Source organism: Hemibagrus wyckioides, linkage group LG12, assembly GCF_019097595.1.
Source record: "Hemibagrus wyckioides isolate EC202008001 linkage group LG12, SWU_Hwy_1.0, whole genome shotgun sequence".
In the NCBI taxonomy this organism is placed as follows: domain Eukaryota; kingdom Metazoa; phylum Chordata; class Actinopteri; order Siluriformes; family Bagridae; genus Hemibagrus; species Hemibagrus wyckioides.
Genome location: NC_080721.1, coordinates 1,021,818 through 1,041,638, shown reverse-complemented (window position 1 = coordinate 1,041,638; position 19,821 = coordinate 1,021,818). Strand labels below are relative to the sequence as shown.

Below are 19,821 nucleotides of genomic sequence, written 5' to 3'. Positions count from 1 at the left end.
TCTCTCTCTCTCTCTCTCTCTCTCTCTCTCTCAGGGCTGGGTTTTGACCACGCCCAGTCAGCTCGGCGCTGAGACTCAGGACCCGGATGTGAGCTACAGCGATAGCAGCCAAGAATCAAAGGTGAGCTGAGATTTAAATTGCTTCGTTTATTTATTTATTTATTTTATTAGTATCATACTACTTTCTAATGGGGGAAAATAAGAATACTATTTTGTAATAATTATTTTGGCTTAATCTAACGTTGTACTTCATTATTAGGTCCGATTAGTCGGTTTAGTTGACTCCTTAGTTGAGTCCTTTTCGGACTCGCTAGCTTGCTAACTCGCTCTTGTTGAATCTGACAACTTGCCTTAATGCTGTCAGCACCTGAAAGACTGAAAAAAAGTTTAAAGAGTTAATGAAACTCCTTGGTTATGAGGTTAAACACCACCACACACGTTACAGGACCACTGTGGAAAAAGTCGAATAAGTTTGGATCAGAGGAGTCACTGGGATTTGACGCTTTGCTAGTGATAAGTTGTGTATTGGCCTGTTTGACTTCCTGTCTACCATCCAACACTCTGCTAATGAAACTAAACCTGTTATTCCCGCAAAGTCCTTTTTACTTTCAAATTTTCTTCGAAGATATGAAAAGGAACCGTGTTTTATTTTGAGCTCTGATCCTGTGCTGGTGTTTAGTTTGGGAGAAAGTTAAAGAGGAGTTGTGAGAGGAGTAAAGCTGGCCCCTGATAGCGCGCTAACTTCAGCAGCACTGTAACTCTGACCAATTGTTCGTGTAGACAAAAGAATTCCGCAGAAATCGTGTGAGCTGAATTTGTGGATATTTTATATTTTAGTTGTTCTGTAAATCATTAAGTTTGTCGGATTTTTCGTATAGACTCTGAAGGAGCCTCGCTAGTTATGCGGAAGTGCAGGAGGGTTTGGGAGTCTGATCAGATACCAGCACTGTGCACCAGAGAGCTCTGTCTCCACTGCATTCATTCCTCTGGTCTCATGGTGTTCTGTCAGGAGAGACAACTAGATTTTGTTCTTCTGAACTATATTTAATATATGACTGTTTATGTGTGGTTTTCTATTATATATGTATACACACACACACATAATGTGTGTGTATATATAAAATAGAAGTGAAAAAGAGAAACAGGTTGATGTCAGACAGACATTTGTGTTTCAGATTAACTTTTCCATCAACATGGAATTTATATCTTTAAACCCCAGGATTCATGGCGAAGGTGCGGTCAACAGTAGGCCCAGTTGTATAGCAGGTTTCTTCAGCATGTCTCGCGTTAATGTCCTCACTGGTCACAGGACACATAAACACAGTAACACCCTTTATCCGTTTAATTCATTGTCCATTCTTAAGCTGTTAACTTGCACAGCACTCTAACCACACGAACCAACGTTTTGTAAGTGTGAACACATCACCTGATTCATTCTTATCTTATCAACATTTTCTTTTCACTCCCCTTTCTGTCTGTCTCCTTTTTACTTTTACTTTTTCAGATGCAGACCATAAAATGTGTGGTGGTGGGAGACGGTGCGGTGGGAAAGACCTGTTTATTGATCTCCTACACAACCAACAAGTTCCCTTCAGAATACGTGCCTACGGTGAGTGAAATGAATCACTTTAACTTAGCAGATGAAAACAGTAAAATATGCAGAGCCGCACTGAGACGTGCAAACAAAAGCAAAAAGGAACAGAGGAATTGAAGAGAGGAAGCAGACCTTAAGAATGGGTCTGAAATGAGTACTGTAAGTGGGACCTCCTAAAGCAACAGCAGTGCCTCCAGTGGTGTTATTAACTGTAGGTTCCAGCTGTTAAGACAGAGAGATGAGTTTCCACATGTACACGGTGTGACTGAGCTTGCCTGTCTTTTGTCATGTCCTGGCACATTGTGGTGTTAGTGTGTGAGTAAACACACACTTTGTGTCAAATCAATCTGTATGGACATGAATCTCCACTGTGTAATCCCATTCTTCCTGTATTTAAAGATGTAGACATTTCTACATACAGAGAAAAATTTCTGTAAAAAGTGCAATGAGCAGCTGGACTCTAATTTATCACTCATTTTGGTAGAAAAACAAAAAAGAGCAAACGGGGGAAAAACAGAATTGTTTACCTATTGATGCCATTTTGGTGCTCCCTTTTAATTCTCTACATTTTTGACCAACAAACCTTGTGTCTTTTATTGAGGACCGTGAAGAAAACTTCAAGAATTTTCATTACAAGTCGGCCAAAATAAGTACGTAAATAAATAAGTAGTCCACTGGTCATCTTTCCCTAATTGAAAAAACTGGGGACATTGATATATTTTTTTTTAGTTATTTTATTAGTGCACTGAAACAGCAAAGAAAGCAAAAGGAAAAACTCTTAATTAACAGCTATATCGTTAACCCAAAAATAAATGAATCAGTGGAATGGATGTGCAAAGTCAGCACATTCTGTAACACTGTTTGTTTAAGGGTGAACCAGTTCTTAAATGTTTAAGACCCAGGTCCAGCTGGACCATCTGATACAGGACCTGAGAGCAAGCAGTGCAGGAGGTCATGTCCAGCGAGAGCCTTCCTTACAGCTCAGCACCCAACCTTCCATGGATGGAGGATGCTAAAATCTACAGCAGTGTCTGGGAAGGGTTTTTTTCCAATCTCATGACCCAGGAGTCATGTTCGTCTCTGGCATTAGTAGTGTCCAAGTCTGGACTTGCCTCAGTGTTGTGCAGCTGATCTGACTCTAAAATAACTGTGAGACTGTGACGTACAACCTGCAGCACAGACACGCTCTTTGTACAGCTCGGAATTCACGGGAAGAATTTTCATACCCTTTTATTTAGTGGGACTGGGATTCAACACCAGCACTAACAGGTACTGGTGAGGCTCTGAGCTAAGTCAGTTTGATGTACTTACCCAGGTTTTTGGAAAAGCTGTTCAGTGACTTACCACCCAAATAAATACTCTAATAAAAAGAAAGGCACTTGAATTACAAGTTATTCACTCATTCAAATAAATTGAAGTCTATTTAAATTCACATTTAATTACTACATAAACTTTGCAAACCAAATATGATTCAATAACAAACACACACACATATATACAGTAATACCTCTCAGATCAGTGTCTCATGATTCGTGGCTTCACTGCTCCATGGAATTTTTTTAGAACCTAACTAATTTGCATCTGCAGACCCACAAAATCCTCGCTAAATCCTGCAAATGTGTTTACGGCTAATTTCATGGCCATTTATGTTTTCATGCTTTTTAATGCGAAATTATTAAGAAAAATTTAGTTTATTAATTTAGTAATATGAATATAAAAGGAAAATCAACAAAATATCAATATAAATGTTATTTTAATGATATTGAACATTGATATCACATATGTACAGTACAGCCATTACCACATGCTATTGGCTGGAAGGGTTGGAAGTAGACAATCACAGAGCATTAACAGTTTTCCCTAGCTGCTGATTGGCTGGTAGTTGCGATGCTTTGTATGTGTATTGTCGCGGTTCATCTTGGTTTATCTCCTTGTGCTCTGTTAAACATGCGTGGATATTCAGGGAAAGAGAGATCTCAGTGATTTTTCCCTTGGTTTTTATATAGGTGATACTGTACTCTATTGTTATGTCAAACATTTATTTCCTTTTTAAGGGTAATGTATTAAGCTAACTTTTAAATGAAATTAAAGTGTTTTGGGAGCATGATTGGGGTCATATTTAGGGTTTAAACTCTAAAAATAAGCATTTACAGTACAGTATTGGCATTTTTAGTGACTCCACCGAACACTGATGTGTGAGGTATTACTGTATTTGTGAACCACTTTCTCACTACTGTTAATTCTAGTGACTCGTCTATAACATTATTTACACTTACCGTGGGCTCTCCTGCAAAATAACACTCGTAAATGCTGACAAATATCGAACACACAGCTACCTCTTACTCTGGTTCCCTCTCACTCCTCAAGATGTGATGCTTCAGCTGCATACTACATGCCACTTAACTTACTTTCTGAGCCAAAACAATCCTGAAGCAGCAGTTTGCTCTCTCTGAGTCTTTGCTGTTGATTCATGGCTACGAAACTGAAGAGTAGATCATACACTACTCACAAAAAGTTAAGGATATTTGGCTTTTGGGTGAAATTTATGGAAAATGTAAAAAGTTCACACTACAGTGATATTATATCATGAAAGTAGGGCATTTAAGTAGAAGCTGCAATGGTGATTTCCTCATCTCAAACAATTTATTGAAACAAAATCCAACAACAGTGGTGGGTATACCACAACAAAAAATCTCAATGTCTCAATAATCTGTCATGTGCCCTTGACCATCAATTACAGCTTGACCACGACGTCTCATGCTGTTCACGAGTCGACTTATTGTCTGCTGAGGCATGGCATTCCACTCTTCTTGAAGGGCGGCCCTCAGGTCATTGAGGTTCTGGGGTGCAGGATTCAGGTCTGGAGAAAGTGCAGGCCACTCCATTTGAGGTACCCCAGCCTCCAGCAGCCGTTCCCTAATGATGCGACCTCGATGAGCTGGAGCATTGTCGTCCATGAAGATGAAATTAGGCCTGTGTTGTTCATGCAGGGGCACAATGACTGGATTAATGATGTTATTCAGGTAGTATTGGCTTGTCACTGTACCATTCACAAGATGTAGGTCAGTTCTGTATTGAGTGGACACACCTGCCCAGACTGTAACACCACCACAACAGTGGCTGATGCATAGTGCTCTCCTTGACGTCTCCAACATCGTTGGCGGCCATCATTTCTGCTCAACGTGAATCGACTTTCATCAGAGAACAGCACTGAGGCCCACCGGTCCCTCGTCCAGCGTAAATGCTCCCTGGCCTGATGCCTGTGCCTGGTGGTGTGGTCAGATACCCTTGCAGGTCGTCTAGCACGCAGACCACGCTGATGTAAATGGTTTCGAATGGTCTGACGTGACACTTGGGTTCCTCTCACCTCCCTTAAATGTGCCTGGAGTTGAGTGGCATTCATCATCCGGTTCCGCAGGGCACTGTTCACAATGAAGCGGTCATCAACGTGGGATGTGGCCAAAGGACGTCCACTTCTATGCCTTTCTGTGATTCTTCCAGTCTCTCTGTATCTCTGTCCCAACCTGCTGATGACACTCTGTGACACTTTAAGCTCAGTGGCCACTTCCCTCTGAGAACATCCTGTTTGAAGCCTCACAATGGTGAGGTTCTGTTGATCAGTTGTTAGGTGTGGTCTTGGTCTCATGATGTCAAAATGTGAACAGCATGATGAAGAGGACTGTTTAAATACCAATTCTAATGGAACCAGAAAATTTATTGGTGGATTCATGGATCAAACCCCAGTTGTGAATTTTGCCGTTAAGCACCTTGTTAGAGAACAGCAAGTTCTGCAGAAAGTACTGAAACACTGAACAGTTGGACATGTGCATTCAAAAGTGTAGAGAAGGTCAAATTAAGTTCACCTGGAAAGGTTATAGTGCATTTTAGGTGCATCCTGAAATTTCACCCGAAAGCCCAATATCCTGAACTTTTTGTGAATAATGTATAATACTCAGTTATGTGCTTTAGTGTTGGTTCACTAATTCCATAACCTTACAGTTTATAATCCAGCTTCACACTAAGTGTCTCTAACATGGTGTACTGGGTGTGTACCATGACAGTGTAGTGTGTTGAGGGACTAAAGCAAGTTTGGAATTCCTCTGTCATCTGTCATTACAGCTATCATGTAATGAAACAAACAGGCAGCTTCACTGTGGCTGAAACCGAGGATTAGATGATTAGCTTGGTGGAGAAAACTTGTTAGTGTTTTAATGAAAAAGAAAACTTTTTGTTAGAAATGCAAATCAAGCAATAAAATTAACCAGCCTTTTTTAGGATTGTGCATAACCTATGTCCCATTTTTACTTAAGTTTGAAATAAAAATTGTATCTAAAAATATCTGGACATTTATAACAAAGGAAGGGATTGCAGGAGGTCAGTGTTCTGTTTAGATATGTTAACATGCTCCAGCATCTTTGCTGCATCTGAGTGACTGCTGATGTGTGTGTGTTCTCTGTTTCTCTTATTCCAGGTATTTGATAACTATGCAGTCACTGTGATGATTGGAGGAGAGCCATACACACTTGGACTTTTTGACACAGCAGGTACAGTGAATCAGATTAAAGATAAATAACTGACCCTAATCCCAGAACTTGCCCTACTAGTTACACAGAAAAGGGGCAAAGGTGTTTGTAGCTGGAGACCTCATTATAGTATCAGCAAAAAATGCTAAAGCCCCCTTCAGGCTCAAACGCTCGTCGTGGGTTTGTTCCGGCTGTTATTTATGAGTGCTCAAATCCCAGACTTTCTTACATAAGATGTTTGTCCATGCTGTTAGCTGAGTGAGCTCTGTGCTTGTTCTTTTTCTCTGTAAATACATCATAAGGTTTACCAAATCAGTGCAAACTTTCTTTCCAGAGAAACTGTAGCAAGGTCGTAAAATTACGTCTAAATTAAATTGTGTTAGTATCTAACTATTTATGTCCAAATTCAAGTATTACACTTCAGTAGGAACACATCTGCCCCTAATCATGCATGCAGTGCACCCAGTCAACCAATTATTTGGCATTTTTTTGTTTCTAAACAGATTTAGACAAAAGTGAGTACACCCCTCGCATCTTTTCATGTGACAATACTGAAGAAATGCCCCTCTGCTCCAATGTACAGTAGTGTCCAGCCTGTATAACAGTGTAAATTTTGCCGAATGTCCTTTTTTTTTTTTTTTTAATCATAGTACACCAAATTACAAATTAATTTCCAAAAATACTTAGAAAGATACAATATTCTGTAAAACTGCATTTAATAAGTCCTCAGAAACTGTTCATTAACACACTCATTCCTTTTTGAAAAAAAAAAATGTTGTCTAAGTAATGGCAATCAAAACCCTTTCCTTTGAACATGAATGTCATCCTTTTTAGTAATGAGAAAATACGAAATAAAAAAATGCTACAGACTCTGTATAGACAGTTACATTAAATATGAAGCTATAGGCTACAATATAATTTACAAACTACAAAAACACTTCACAATTTTAAAAAACTGCCTTTAACATATTTAACAACTCAATAGCTTATATGTAAAAAAAAAAAAATATATATACAAAATAAATTTTAACTTTATGGTTTTAACTTTATGGTTAATGCAAATGAAAAATTTAAAAAAATATCATACACTTTGGATATGAACATTAACTATACACCAGAAATGAGAACTTTTCTTTAACAAATAAAAATCTAGATTGCATTTGTAATGCATTAAGTTTGACATACGCACGTATACATACATACGATTTTAATTCCTGACTTCTCTTTTCTTTGACCAGTGCATCAACATCAGCAACCAGTTTTTGAGCTGTTGCCACTCTCATTATGTCATTGAGATGTCTGTGTGTGAGTCGAGAGCGCAGGTTGGACTTGTTAATGTTCATTACAGAAAATGCCTGTCCCTCGGCTTGTGACCAGAATAAACATACCGGCTTGCCGTTGACCTTACAGAAGAAATACTTCTCTTTCCATTTCTCCTGAAACATCCGCCCTTCCAGATCAGTTTTTCTTTTTTTGGACATTTTTAAAATCGCGGGTGCTTGTCACACATCTTCAATTAGCCGACGTGTTCGAAATTTGATTTAGGCGCCGCTTTAGAATGCGCATGCGTGTTAGAGGTTCCGGCAGAAGCACAATAGAAGCACAATTAAATGATCAATGATAAAATTTAAAAAAATGAATAAAACCAAACACAATATTGCAGCGAATACCATAGTATTATATTTATTATATTATTATACCATATTTAATACTACTACTAATAATAATAATGATAATAAAAAAGATTTAATATTTAATATTATTTATTCAAATCATCCAGCGGGCCGTATTGGACACCTTAGTGGGCCGTATTCGGCCCACGGGCCGTATGTTTGACACCCCTGCTCTACATAAAGATGGCCTAGGCTATAAGAAGATTGCCAAGACCCTGAAACTGAGCTGCAGCACAGTGGGCAAGACCATACAGCAGTTTTACAGGACAGGTTCCACTCAGAACAGGCCTCACCATGGTCCACCAAAGAAGTTGAGTGCACGTGCTCAGAGTCATATCCGGAGGTCGTCTTTGGGAAATAGACGTATGAGTGCTGCCAGCATTGCTGCAGAGGTTGTGGGGGGTGGGGGGTCAGCCTGTCAGAGGGGTGGGGGGTCAGCCGGTCAGAGGGGTGGGGGGTCAGCCTGTCAGAGGGGTGGGGGGACAGCATGTCAGAGGGGTGGGGGGTCAGCCGGTCAGTGCTCAGACCATACGCCACACACTGCATGAAATTGGTCTGCATGGCTGTCGTCCCAGAAGGAAGCCTCTACTAAAGATGATGCACAAGAAAGCCTGCATACAGTTTACTGAAGACAAGCAGACTAAGGACGTGGAATACTGGAACCATGTCCTGTGGTCCGATGAGACCAGGATAAACTTATTTGGTTCAGATGGTGTCAAGCGTGTGTGGTGGCCACCAGGTGAGGAGTACAAAGACACTTGTGTCTTCCCTACAGTCAAGCATGGTGGTGGGAGTGTCATGGTCTGGGCCTGCATGAGTGCTGGTGGCACTGGGGAGCTACAGTTCATTGAGGGAACCATGAATGCCAACATGTACTGGGACATACTGAAGCAGAGCATGATCCCCTCCCTTCGGAGACTGGGCCACAGGGCAGTATTCCAACATGATAACGACCCCAAACACACCTCCAAGATGACCACTGCCTTGGTGATGGACTGGCCAAGCATGTCTCCAGACCTAAACTCTATTGAGCATCTGTGGGGCATCCTCAAACGGAAGGTGGGGGAGCGCAAGGTCTCCAACATCCACCAGCTCTGTGATGTCATCATGGAGGAGTGGAAGAGAACTCCATTGGCAACCTGTGAAGCTCTGGTGAACTCCATGCCCAAGAGGGTTAAGGCAGTGCAGGAAAATAATGGTGGCCACACAAAATATTGACACTTTGGGCCCAATTTGGACATTTCCACTTAGGGGTGTAGTCACTTTTTTTGCCAACGGTTTAGACATTAATGTCTGTGTGTTGAGTTATTTTGAGGGACAGCAAATTTACACTGTTATACAGCCTGGACACTCACTACTGTACATTGGAGCAGAGGGTCATTTCTTCAGTGATGTCACATGAAAAGATGTGAGGGGTGTACTCACTTTTGTGAGATACTGTAAGAAGATTTTAAATGCACAGTGTTTGTGTAAAATGGCTCCATTTTATACAGACTGCTGCAGTGGACTGTCACAGTATCTACCATGTTAGTTCTAAACCTGAACCTCTACTCTGTTTACGTCAGAGTTTAAAGTAGTTAAGGACAGCTATAATCCCAGTGACCCAAAATGTCTGACCTACTGCTTTGTCCTTAATGTTTTTGCCATTTAGGTCAAGAGGACTATGACAGGCTTCGGCCCCTGAGTTATCCTCAGACAGACGTTTTTCTTGTGTGCTTCTCTGTTGTCTCACCTTCCTCTTTCGAGAATGTCAGAGAAAAGGTTAGTGTATGATGTGCAAATGAGATGTTTATGTACATTTTCAAGGCAGACAGAGAGACTATAGATGTATAATAACGTTTTAGATTTTTTCATTTCATTTCATTGTACCGCTTATCCAATCTATACTCGGGTCACGGGGGGCCTCAGGCGTCATCGGACATCAAGGCAGGACACGCCCTGGACATAGTGCCAACCCATCGCAGGGCACACACACACACTACGGGCAATTTAGAGACTCCAATCAGCCTAGAAGCTTGTCTTTGGACTGTGGGAGGAAACTGGAGCACACCCTCCAAACACGGGGAGAACATGCAAACTCCACACACACACACACACATAGTGAGCGGGAGTGAGACTCAAACCCAGGACACTGGAGGTGTGAGGCGAACTTGCTAACCACTAAGCCATTATTAGTACCTTAATTAGGCCATTTACATGACATGCATCAGCTTTAAAATGTGTGTACAGCAAGTGTACGATGTATGGAGCTCTTTCCTGTGCATGTTTGAGACACATAATTTGCAATACTTGTCTCATTATTAATGTGATGATGTGTATTAATGTGTTGTGGTTATCAGAAATTGTAAAGGTTTTCCTTTTTTACATTTTTCAACTACATCCTCTCTCTCTCTCTCTCTTTCTCTCTCTCTCTCTCTCCCTCTCTCTCCCTCTCTCTCCCTCTCTCTCCCTCTCGCTCCCTCTCTCTCCCTCTCTCTCCCTCTCTCCCTCTCTCTCTCCCTCTCCCTCTCTCTCTCTCTCTCTCTCTCTCTCTCTCTCTCTCTCCCTCTCCTTCAGTGGGTACCAGAAATCTCCCACCACTGTCCTCGAACTCCATTCCTGCTGGTTGGAACTCAGGTGGATTTGAGAGATGACTCTAACACAGTGGAGAAACTTGCTAAGAACAAACAGCGCCCACTGTCACCTGAGAGTGGAGACAAACTGGCCAAAGACCTCAGAGCAGTGAAATATGTGGAGTGTTCTGCCCTCACACAGGTAGCTTATTGTGATGCTTTGATATGTAGATTTTAATAAACATATTACTAATGTGCACATATTAAAACACCAAGATGCATCTACTTGCCATTTAACCCTTTCAGGGTGTATAGCAGACATATAGCTGACATCCATGGAAAGTCTTTATGTACAGTTCTATATTGGACTTAAGTATTGAGTCCAGTGCAATATTTAATAATATGTGAGTGTTTGAACCCGATTCACTTTACATTCTGCTAATTTTGTGCAACTGTCATGTGAGAAAGTGGCTCTAGATAACCGTGTGAACTTCCGACTGTAAACTGGATCATTTGAATAAATGGATAAATGTCTTATCGTAACCAAGATTCCTCATTATCGGTACATGTCCTATCTCTTCTGCTGCAGAGAGGATTAAAGAACGTCTTTGATGAAGCCATCCTGGCTGCCTTGGAGCCTCCTGAGACCAAACCCAAGAAACGCTGCATTCTCTTATAAAAGAAATTTGGGAAAAGTTGATGGGGAGACATGAGGCATTCAGACTGTGCCTTTAGTTTTACAAAATTAAGAGTGGTTTGTGTGGTAATATGCTGACATCTCACTTCCTGACTAATGACCAGTCTTTCTATAGAAGACTTACATATACACAAAAAATTAATGCCTTCAAAACATGGAAATGGATATGAATGGCGTGCTTCTGTCTTTCTTTGTGTTATTTGGTTTCACGACTGTGCCATTACTTAAACCTACAACCATTTAAATGTGTTCTTCACATCTCTCACTTTGACTTTGTTTATCCTCAGCAGTCTTAAAAAAATACAGAAGAAGCCCATGTGATCAGTTGTTTTTCCTTTTCTCATTCCTTTGCATTGAAGTGATTGGATCTTCAGGTTTTTCTTACCTCCTCTGTCCTCTGCAGGACTTCAACTGATTTTGATTTTTTTTTTCTTTCTCCAAATGATTGTGGCGTATTAATAATGAGACAAGTATTGTATGATTATTTTTGTTTTTATTTTGGTGAGTGGGTGTTTAACTGTTAGGACTTGGAGATTTTAGTGCAATTTTTTAATATTGTTTGATTTTATTTTGTGCTGTTTTTTTTTAGGTGCCACTTTTCATCTTGGTTGGTCTTTTTGACTTTTAAGGAATATTAAATGCATCGTAATCTATTAAATTAGCTGGTCTCTACATTTGTAGTGATGGAAATTAAAGCAATAATATTTACAAGTAATAAAAATGCAGGATGTCTGACTAATGTGGGAGTAGATTTATGTGTAACTGTAACTTATACAACATGAACTGTAAACAGACCTTGGTCACAGGTTATGCATTTACACATTTATTTCCAAAACAAATTTAGAAATGGTCTTTATTCATCAGAGAATTTATTTTGATGTCCACTTACTTTGGTTCTTACTTCACTGACAGTAGACAGTTAAACATCATCAATGTATGAAAACGATTTGGTTAAAAATCTGTGGGTCAGAGTTTATAGTTTATTGTGACTTGCTTTGCAAAGCCTTGTTTGTTCTCAATCACACGAACAGGCAGATGATGACAGTTGGACAGTGGGACTCTTCACTTCATGTGTCTGATTCTGAAAACACAATAGATTCAGATTTTACCACCAATTTACAAATGTTTATTTGGTATCAAAAACGTCAAGAGGCATTCTTTCATTATTACTAAGTGATCTGTGTTAAAGGTGTGATATTACAATCCTCTTAAATGTAATTTGAATCGTTTTATTCACATTGTTCTGTCTTCTTGCCCCAGTAAGGCAGTACTTTATTTGAAGTTGGTGTACAAACATCATATCTTTGTGGAGAGAGATAGTTGTTCCCATTAACAGAAAATCTGGAAAATGAAATTTGTCTCTTGTAGAAATGAATAAGGCAAAAAAAAAACCTGCTCAATCATAATTACTGAAAATTACATCTTCATCAGAAAACAGATCTCATTTTAATCATAACAATCCCTCCTTCTGTGGCACAACTGATCAGTTTTATTTATTTATTCACATATGTTCCCAAGGCTGAGGATGGTATAAAATAGAGAGAACTAGAGATAAAATCCAAAATGATTAGGCCCTGTAATCTTAGGCATCTGAGACCCTGCACTGACTTGTGCATGGCAGCTTGAGAGAGAGACTGAATGCTGGTAGGTGTGCATGGACATGTAATTAAAGTCCACTTTCAGGAACATAACATCTTAAGTGAAATTGCTTTTCGTCTGATTTAATCTGAAACTGAGAGACAGTAAGTGATTGAGCATTTGCTTCATGTCCTGAAACAGTCTGGAATGAGCTGCTATTAACCTGTCGTCTATATACATCAGCAGCTTTGGACAGCTAAAATAAAATCAATACACCCCAAATGATCAAAATGGTGACCCTATTTTAATTTTTAAAGTGACCTCACTATGTGCTACTTTTATTTTATCTTTCTCTCAACAACAGCAGCAATAATCTGAAGAAGCACCTGTCACACTTTACAAAGACTAAATAGAGCAAAGGATCATAGAGAAATAGTTTGGTGATGGTAGCTGAGTGGTAACCCTGTGAAATGCCCGCTGGAATCTGAAGACGGCCATAGGCCCCAAGCTCTCGAACCTAGTTACTAAGCAAGCCGACTACACACAAACACAGGACACAGAGTGTTTGTCCCCTTACTGTCAGGAAAGAGATACAGGGCCATGAAGTCCCAAAGGCCTTGAAGAGCCTGGGGAAGATCTTTGACTGCACCTTAAGAGACATCCTGGTGATCCAGTTAACTAACATGGAGTTGAAAGCATTGCTGTCAGCAGTGGACAAGTCATGACTCCCAGGGAAGTTCAAGGCGTGAACATGGTATTCTGCCAAGGCTCCTTTAGCCTTCACCAGCCTGACTGAGGAATTTAAGGTCACCAGATCCAGAGAGGTGTTACTTTAAAAAGACTCAACCAACACCAGAATCTCCTCTGAAGGCATCATAGTTAGAACTGGGAGGAAGTGCCAGGCACAAGGGGTAGCTGAACAGGCAGAAGCAAGCCTGAGACATAGTGTCCTGCTAGGCTCTGGGGCAACCGTAAGAGCCAGGCTTGGATGCTACACAAGACCAAGCTATGACATATCCAAGGGGTGAGAAAGGAATCTAGCCTCCAGCTCAGCCCTGCGTTGATCCAGCACCCTAAATCAGTCGATCTACCTCTGTTTCTCCCAGATATGCTCCTCCAGAAGCTGTCAGCTGATGCAGAGAGAGATCCATGCCGAGGTGGAAGAGACATGCTGCAGTAAGATAGTGGCCATACGGAAGCAGGGATCTTGGACAAATCCGGACCATACAACTGGCCATAAGATTTTCAGATCTTCCCCAAGCAGACTCCAGGATGTAATGTAAGCTGTACTGTCAAAGGTGCTTCTACAAAGAACAGAATATAGATTCTTGTCTAAATAATTATGGATTTCAGTTTGTTTTATTCAGTTTTATTTGTGAATAAAATAACTTTTACTGGACATTGTTCATTGCAGATAGATTATGTGTTATAAAAAAGTATCATATTATTCTAGTTATTTTACAATTCTCCTTTTAATTCAGTGTTAGTTTTCCAGTGATTGACATCCTATTCCAAAACCCTGGGCATTAATGTACAGTTTTCCACCTTTGCTGCTGTAATAATCTCCACTCATAAAAATGCTTTCCACAGGATGGAACATGGCTGTGGGGATTTACCTTTAAGAGCACAAGAGGTTGGGCATTTCATTTCAGTTCATCCCAAAGGTGTTCAGTGGGGTTGAGTCAGAGTCAGGTCTCTCCAGGACACTCCAGTTCCTCCACTCCAACCTTTACCTCTACAGCATGTCTTCATGAAGCTCTGTACTTTATGTACAGGGGCATCATCATGCTGGAACAGGGCTCCAGTCTCTTAGTGTCCAGTGAAGGGTTAGGGTTAGGGTCGAAACATGTCGACCTTTTGAAATGACTAATAATTAGGAAGTACAGCATCTCTGTTAACTCTATAAACTTATATAAAAGTAAATAAACTTTCAACTAATTTGGGTTTGCTTTAAATAAAAAATTCAAAGTGAGTGTTTTATGAAGAGTGGGGTGGCTTTCATTTGGATGCTCTGTGATAAACCACTGCAGAGAATTTGTAGAGAGTTGCAGTGATGGTTGTTCTTCTCACAGAATCTCTGAGTTTCAGACGGAGTGACCATAGAATTTGTGGTTACCACCTTGATTAAAGACCTTCTTCGCCACTGGCCAGTTTGGCTTGGACATTTAGAAATTCTGATGGAAGCCACTGTTCACAACAGCAGAAAATCTTTTTGGACCTTTCCCCAGATCTGTGTCTCAGTGCAATCCTGTCTCAGAGCTCTTTTCTGTGATTTCATGCTTTGTTTTTCGCTCTAACATTCACTGTGTGGGGTATACATACAGAAGTGTTCAAATATGCAGTCTACTGAATTCACCATAAGCAAATCAAATTATTCCAGCTGTGAAATTATACATCCAAAGACCTGAATATTTATGCAAATCTGTTATTATGGCATTTTTAAAAATAAAGAATAAATTGTTAATGTTTCAATGCAGTGTTTAAATAAGGGCAAAAATGTAGAATGCACTCTGTGTTTGTGTGCAGGTCATTTCCTGAAAGATTCTTGGCAGTCTGAGTTTTCTGTATTATTTTATAGCAGCTTTATCATCACAAGAAACATAATCACTGGTCTTGGTGGGATAAAATAGCTTCATCTCTACATCTAGTCATAATTACTGTGATCAGTTTGTAGAACTGTAAAGAAAGATATTCTGAGAGAATTCTAATTAAAAATAAATAAATAAGTAGATTACTTGAACTGGCCTGAGGGGGCGCTACAGTGCTATACAGTATGTCCTGTGTCCATTTTTTTTGTGTGTGTGTGTGTCTGTTAATTATCTGAATAAAGTGAATCAGTTGTTAGAGCTGGGAAACATTAAAATGTGCAGGACATTCCAAAACCAGGGTTGGGAACTTATTTTAACAGCATTTTGGTATCTGTTGCTCAATTTATAAGAGCTAATAAACTTTGCATGGGAAGTCATTTTTATCTTCATTTACAGATGCAGTTACAGAGTTATTTAAACATGAATACAGATAACAATCATTACAGTCATGATTTGATATACCTGTTTCATTTTTCTAATAAAAAACATTGTTGGACACGTGAAATGTGGAGAACGTTTTTTGTCACTGTTCTTAACAAATCTTCAAATTAATAGGTATTGTACAACAACAACTAATCTAAAAACCTGAAGCAGTCAGAAGGTAGAAGGTAAATATCACCAAACTAAACTTACAACTTGCAAATTGTAACCAAAGAAAGGTTATGCCAATAGATCAGCATATTTCTCCAAGCTAAAAGAAGACAACATTAATAATCACAGATCATATTTAGTACAGGGGTTAACTGGGTATAAGACCACCAACAAAACAAAAAAATACTAGTAGTATCTAATAGCAATGAATTCATTTTTATGAGAAAATGTAAACATTGGCCAGTGCTATCAGCCAGACCACACATATATGGCCAAAAGTATGTAGACATCTGTCCATCACAACCATATGAGCTTGTCAAGCATCCACTACAAAAACCATGGGCAGCAATGTGGAATTGTCCAACCTGCCCTATCTCCCAAAATCCCCCACCACCTTTCTGGTTTCTATAAAAGTCTTCATTCTCCTGGGATGGCTTTCTACAAGATTTTGGAGTGTGTCTGTGTGAATCTGTGCCCATCAAAGCATGTCTTTATGGACTTTATTGCACAGGGACATTGTCATGCTCGAAGAGTAAACAGTTCTTCCACAAACTGTTGCTGGAAACCAATTTTCCAAAATGTTTTTGAGTGCTGTACCATTAACATTTATTTTACCACCAGACTTTACTATTGGCTTTAGGCAGCTAGGAAGGTCTAGGTTTTGACTGGACTATTCTAATACATACAGGTTTTAACCACTGTGTAGCATTAGGCTACCACCACCATGTGGACATATTGTTCTTAGGGTCATAAGCACTGGTGGGATTCAGCCAAATACAGCTTTATTCCAACGTCAAATATTTACTTTCTGGTCTTTTTAGACCACTTTAATTAAACCCACTTAGACTCCATTGCCTTATGTGATTCCAGTACCTGATCCTGAGACACCTCTTCTTCTGCAGCCTCTAAGGCTCACCTTCTGGGCCTGCCTGATGGGGATCTGCACCCACCCCATACACCCACAACAAATTCTGAGTCATAGCTGATTACCTACTGATTACCTACCTATTAAATATTTGAATGGATGGGCAGATGTGCAGAGGTTCTTAATACATTGATAATTCAGACTACCAGGACTCAGCAACAAATTTTCAGGGATAATAGTTTACAAAGTGGGCAGCAGTTTTGTGAATTGGAATACACTATTAATGAGAAAGGTCAAAGGATAAATGACAGATCTGTTCAGGCTGACAGGACAGCTACAGAAATACAAAATGACCACTCTGTACAACAGCTGTGAGCAGAAAAGCAGAGTTTTTAAAATCTTGACATGACAGCACTTACTGCTTATTAAGGGCTTTTTATATTTGGGTATATTCTTAAAGAAAATCTTGAAAAATATCCAATAACAAATAATTGTCATTTGTATAATGACAAAGTAATAATGTCAGTTATTCAGCCAGCTGTAGGTTTACTTGCTAGATAGTGCAGTTAATACAGTCTAATTAGGTAGTTAGCTACATGCTTGCAGATCAGATTGACTTGTACTTGAAGTCACTTTAGAAGTGTCTGAGTTTTTCTTCTGCATTTTTTATTTCTTTTGCATGCTCTTCCCCTCTCTGCTCCACCTGGCCACTTCTTGTACAAGCAATCTACACCTTTTTCTGGTTCACATTGCTTTTATTTACAGAAGCCAAATGGAGATGATGACCAATAGCGTTGCAAGACTAACAGGTTCAGGTTCATGATTTATTAATCGAGTTTGCCTATATGGATCAGAGTTTATCAGATAGGCAGGATTTGCCAGTTACTTGGCAGCATTGTAAACTGAAACAAAAATGAGCAGATCACCTGGATTTCCAGCTAATCTGGGCCTGAAGCATGAGGGCTGCACTATTTCAAAATGGAAGCACATCATAACACTGCATGCATTATTGTATGATGACTATTTCACCTCATTATAAGAGCTTCCCTGCTGGCAGTTTGTTTGAGGACTTAAGTTTTTCCCAACCATTGACATTTTACATTATGCAAGATTTTAGAATTAAAAATGACCATTTGACATAAGAGATCAAATATTTGAATGTTGCTGAAGATTCTAACCTATAATGACAATAGATCTCATTTTACAGTTTCTTCTTGTCATGTCCCTGACATTCACATTTTTCTGACATGTCGGAGGCTTTACACTATAGTCAGTTGCCATGCTTACTGCAGTGGTGAAGCTGATGTTGATATTATGGGATGTTCTTTGTTTTGTCACATTGTGGCTTCACATTGGGGGGGGGGGCACTAACGTGCATATGTGTAATTTTTGTTTCTTTTTTTAGGAGGGTAAGATATAAAAAGTGTTGCTATAAACATTGATAATTAAGCATATATTTTGTTCATGGCCTTAAATCTAACCCACTATACACAAACTGACAAAGTGAAAGATTCACATAATGCCATTGTTTATAACAGTAGTCAAAAAGGGGACAGGCTTTAACTCAGGTTTTATATCAAACTAACACAGTGTATTTCTTGTTTACACTCAAAATGTTTAGCTAGAATTTATGTAAACGTATACGTCTGGGGTAATTTGGGGTTATATGGCGTGCTGACATGCTGACTACAAAAAAAAACCCTGCTAGTAGATGAGAAAATCTCCTGCAGACTCCACAGCCTGGCTTCAACACACTGCGAGAGTACAGCAGAACCCAGGCGCTGAATTAGTACTCCTGTTCTTTGATTATTATGGGGTGGCAGTGAGATGGGGGGAGGGACAGGGTGTGCTTGTCACCCAGCATATTATGGGATGTGTGCGTTGTTGTGTGGGGGAGGGGTGAAATCTGTGAGTAAAGGGTGGAGGGGGTGAATATTATGGATTGAATCTCATCTGTTTCTTATGTTCTTTCCTTGGTTTTCCTTCTCACCTTTATGGTTTGAGCCTAGATCGGCTCCACGATCCACCACAGAGCATGGGTTACTGAGTGTGTCTATTCTGGGGCATTTGTATTCAGGTGCACTTTTTACTGGGACGCAGAAGTCATGTGCTGAGAGATATGAAGTTGACATTTCATGTAGAAACTCACATTCACAAGTTCTCTTCTATAATAGTATTTTATTTTCTGTCCCCCAGCGAGAGCACCATTAGAAGCTCTGATATATTTACTCAGTAACATCAATACTGTTTATACATATACATGTGTATGGCAGTTGCAAAAAGCCAAGAGAAAAACTGCAACTATGGTCCAATAGCTAGAATTAACTTAAAATTAAGTATTAACATAATTAAAGTAAAAAAAAAGAAAAAGAAAATAAGATTTGAAACATTTGAACATGGTAAAAGGAAATGTTTCAGTCTTCGGGTTTTTCCTCTCATTTTATGCTCTGAGTCTGTCATGCTTGTCTGTTCTGTGGACTATTAGACTATTTATCCATCTAATCATTTATCACTGAGCCCTCATCCTCATCTGCCTTTCTCTCCATCGTCCTTTGTGTTTTTCTGCCTGTCTATCAGTGAGGCTATACAATGAAATCCATATGTAGTTTTTTGCTTAGTCTCAGTAATGTTAAGCAATGTTTGTAGATTTGATGTGTGAGAGAGAGAGAGAGAGAGAGAGTGGTGGGGGTGCTAGCATAAAGAATATTATGGTCTGCATTTTGGCATATGCAGTAATCTGACCCCCCAACCCCCACCCATCTTGTCTGCTTATCTCCATGGCAACTGTCGGCACAGGAAGGATATTATGGTCTGTACTTTATTTTGACTCAAAAATTATATTATGGGATGTTTGGTGCTAGTTGAGCATGGCGTGGGGGATGGGTGCATCTGAACAACCACCTCTATATCTAGAATTATGGGATGTTGGTGTTAACATTTGGTATTCAGTGTTGGGGGTGGAGAGGGTTGACAGAACTTTCAAATGTACATGTGCCTCATTTCCGCTGCTCTTTGTGCCCGTGCTTCACCTTTTTTGGAGGACAGCCCGTAAAACCCAGTAAGAACAGAGAAAAAAGAGGAGAAAATGGGGATGATGGAGAATGGATCGGAGGGAAACAAAAAGCTGATAGACAGGGAACAAAATATAGTACTATCAGAG

The 19,821-nt window shown here is 39.7% G+C and overlaps 2 protein-coding genes across 2 annotated transcripts in view; one reads left to right on the top strand and one right to left on the bottom strand.

Moving 5' to 3' along the window:
• The window catches only part of s100u (S100 calcium binding protein U), a 282,508-nt gene that overhangs the window by 39,186 nt on the left and 223,501 nt on the right, over positions 1-19,821 (bottom strand). The gene's annotated exons all lie outside the window — the stretch shown is intronic.
• On the top strand, positions 36-12,257 carry LOC131362893 (cell division control protein 42 homolog). The gene is made up of 6 exons (XM_058405223.1): positions 36-121; positions 1,505-1,609; positions 6,066-6,138; positions 9,442-9,551; positions 10,347-10,544; positions 10,932-12,257. The coding sequence occupies exons 2-6, from the start codon at positions 1,505-1,507 to the stop codon at positions 11,019-11,021; spliced, it is 576 nt and encodes a 191-aa protein (XP_058261206.1). The 5' UTR covers positions 36-121; the 3' UTR covers positions 11,022-12,257.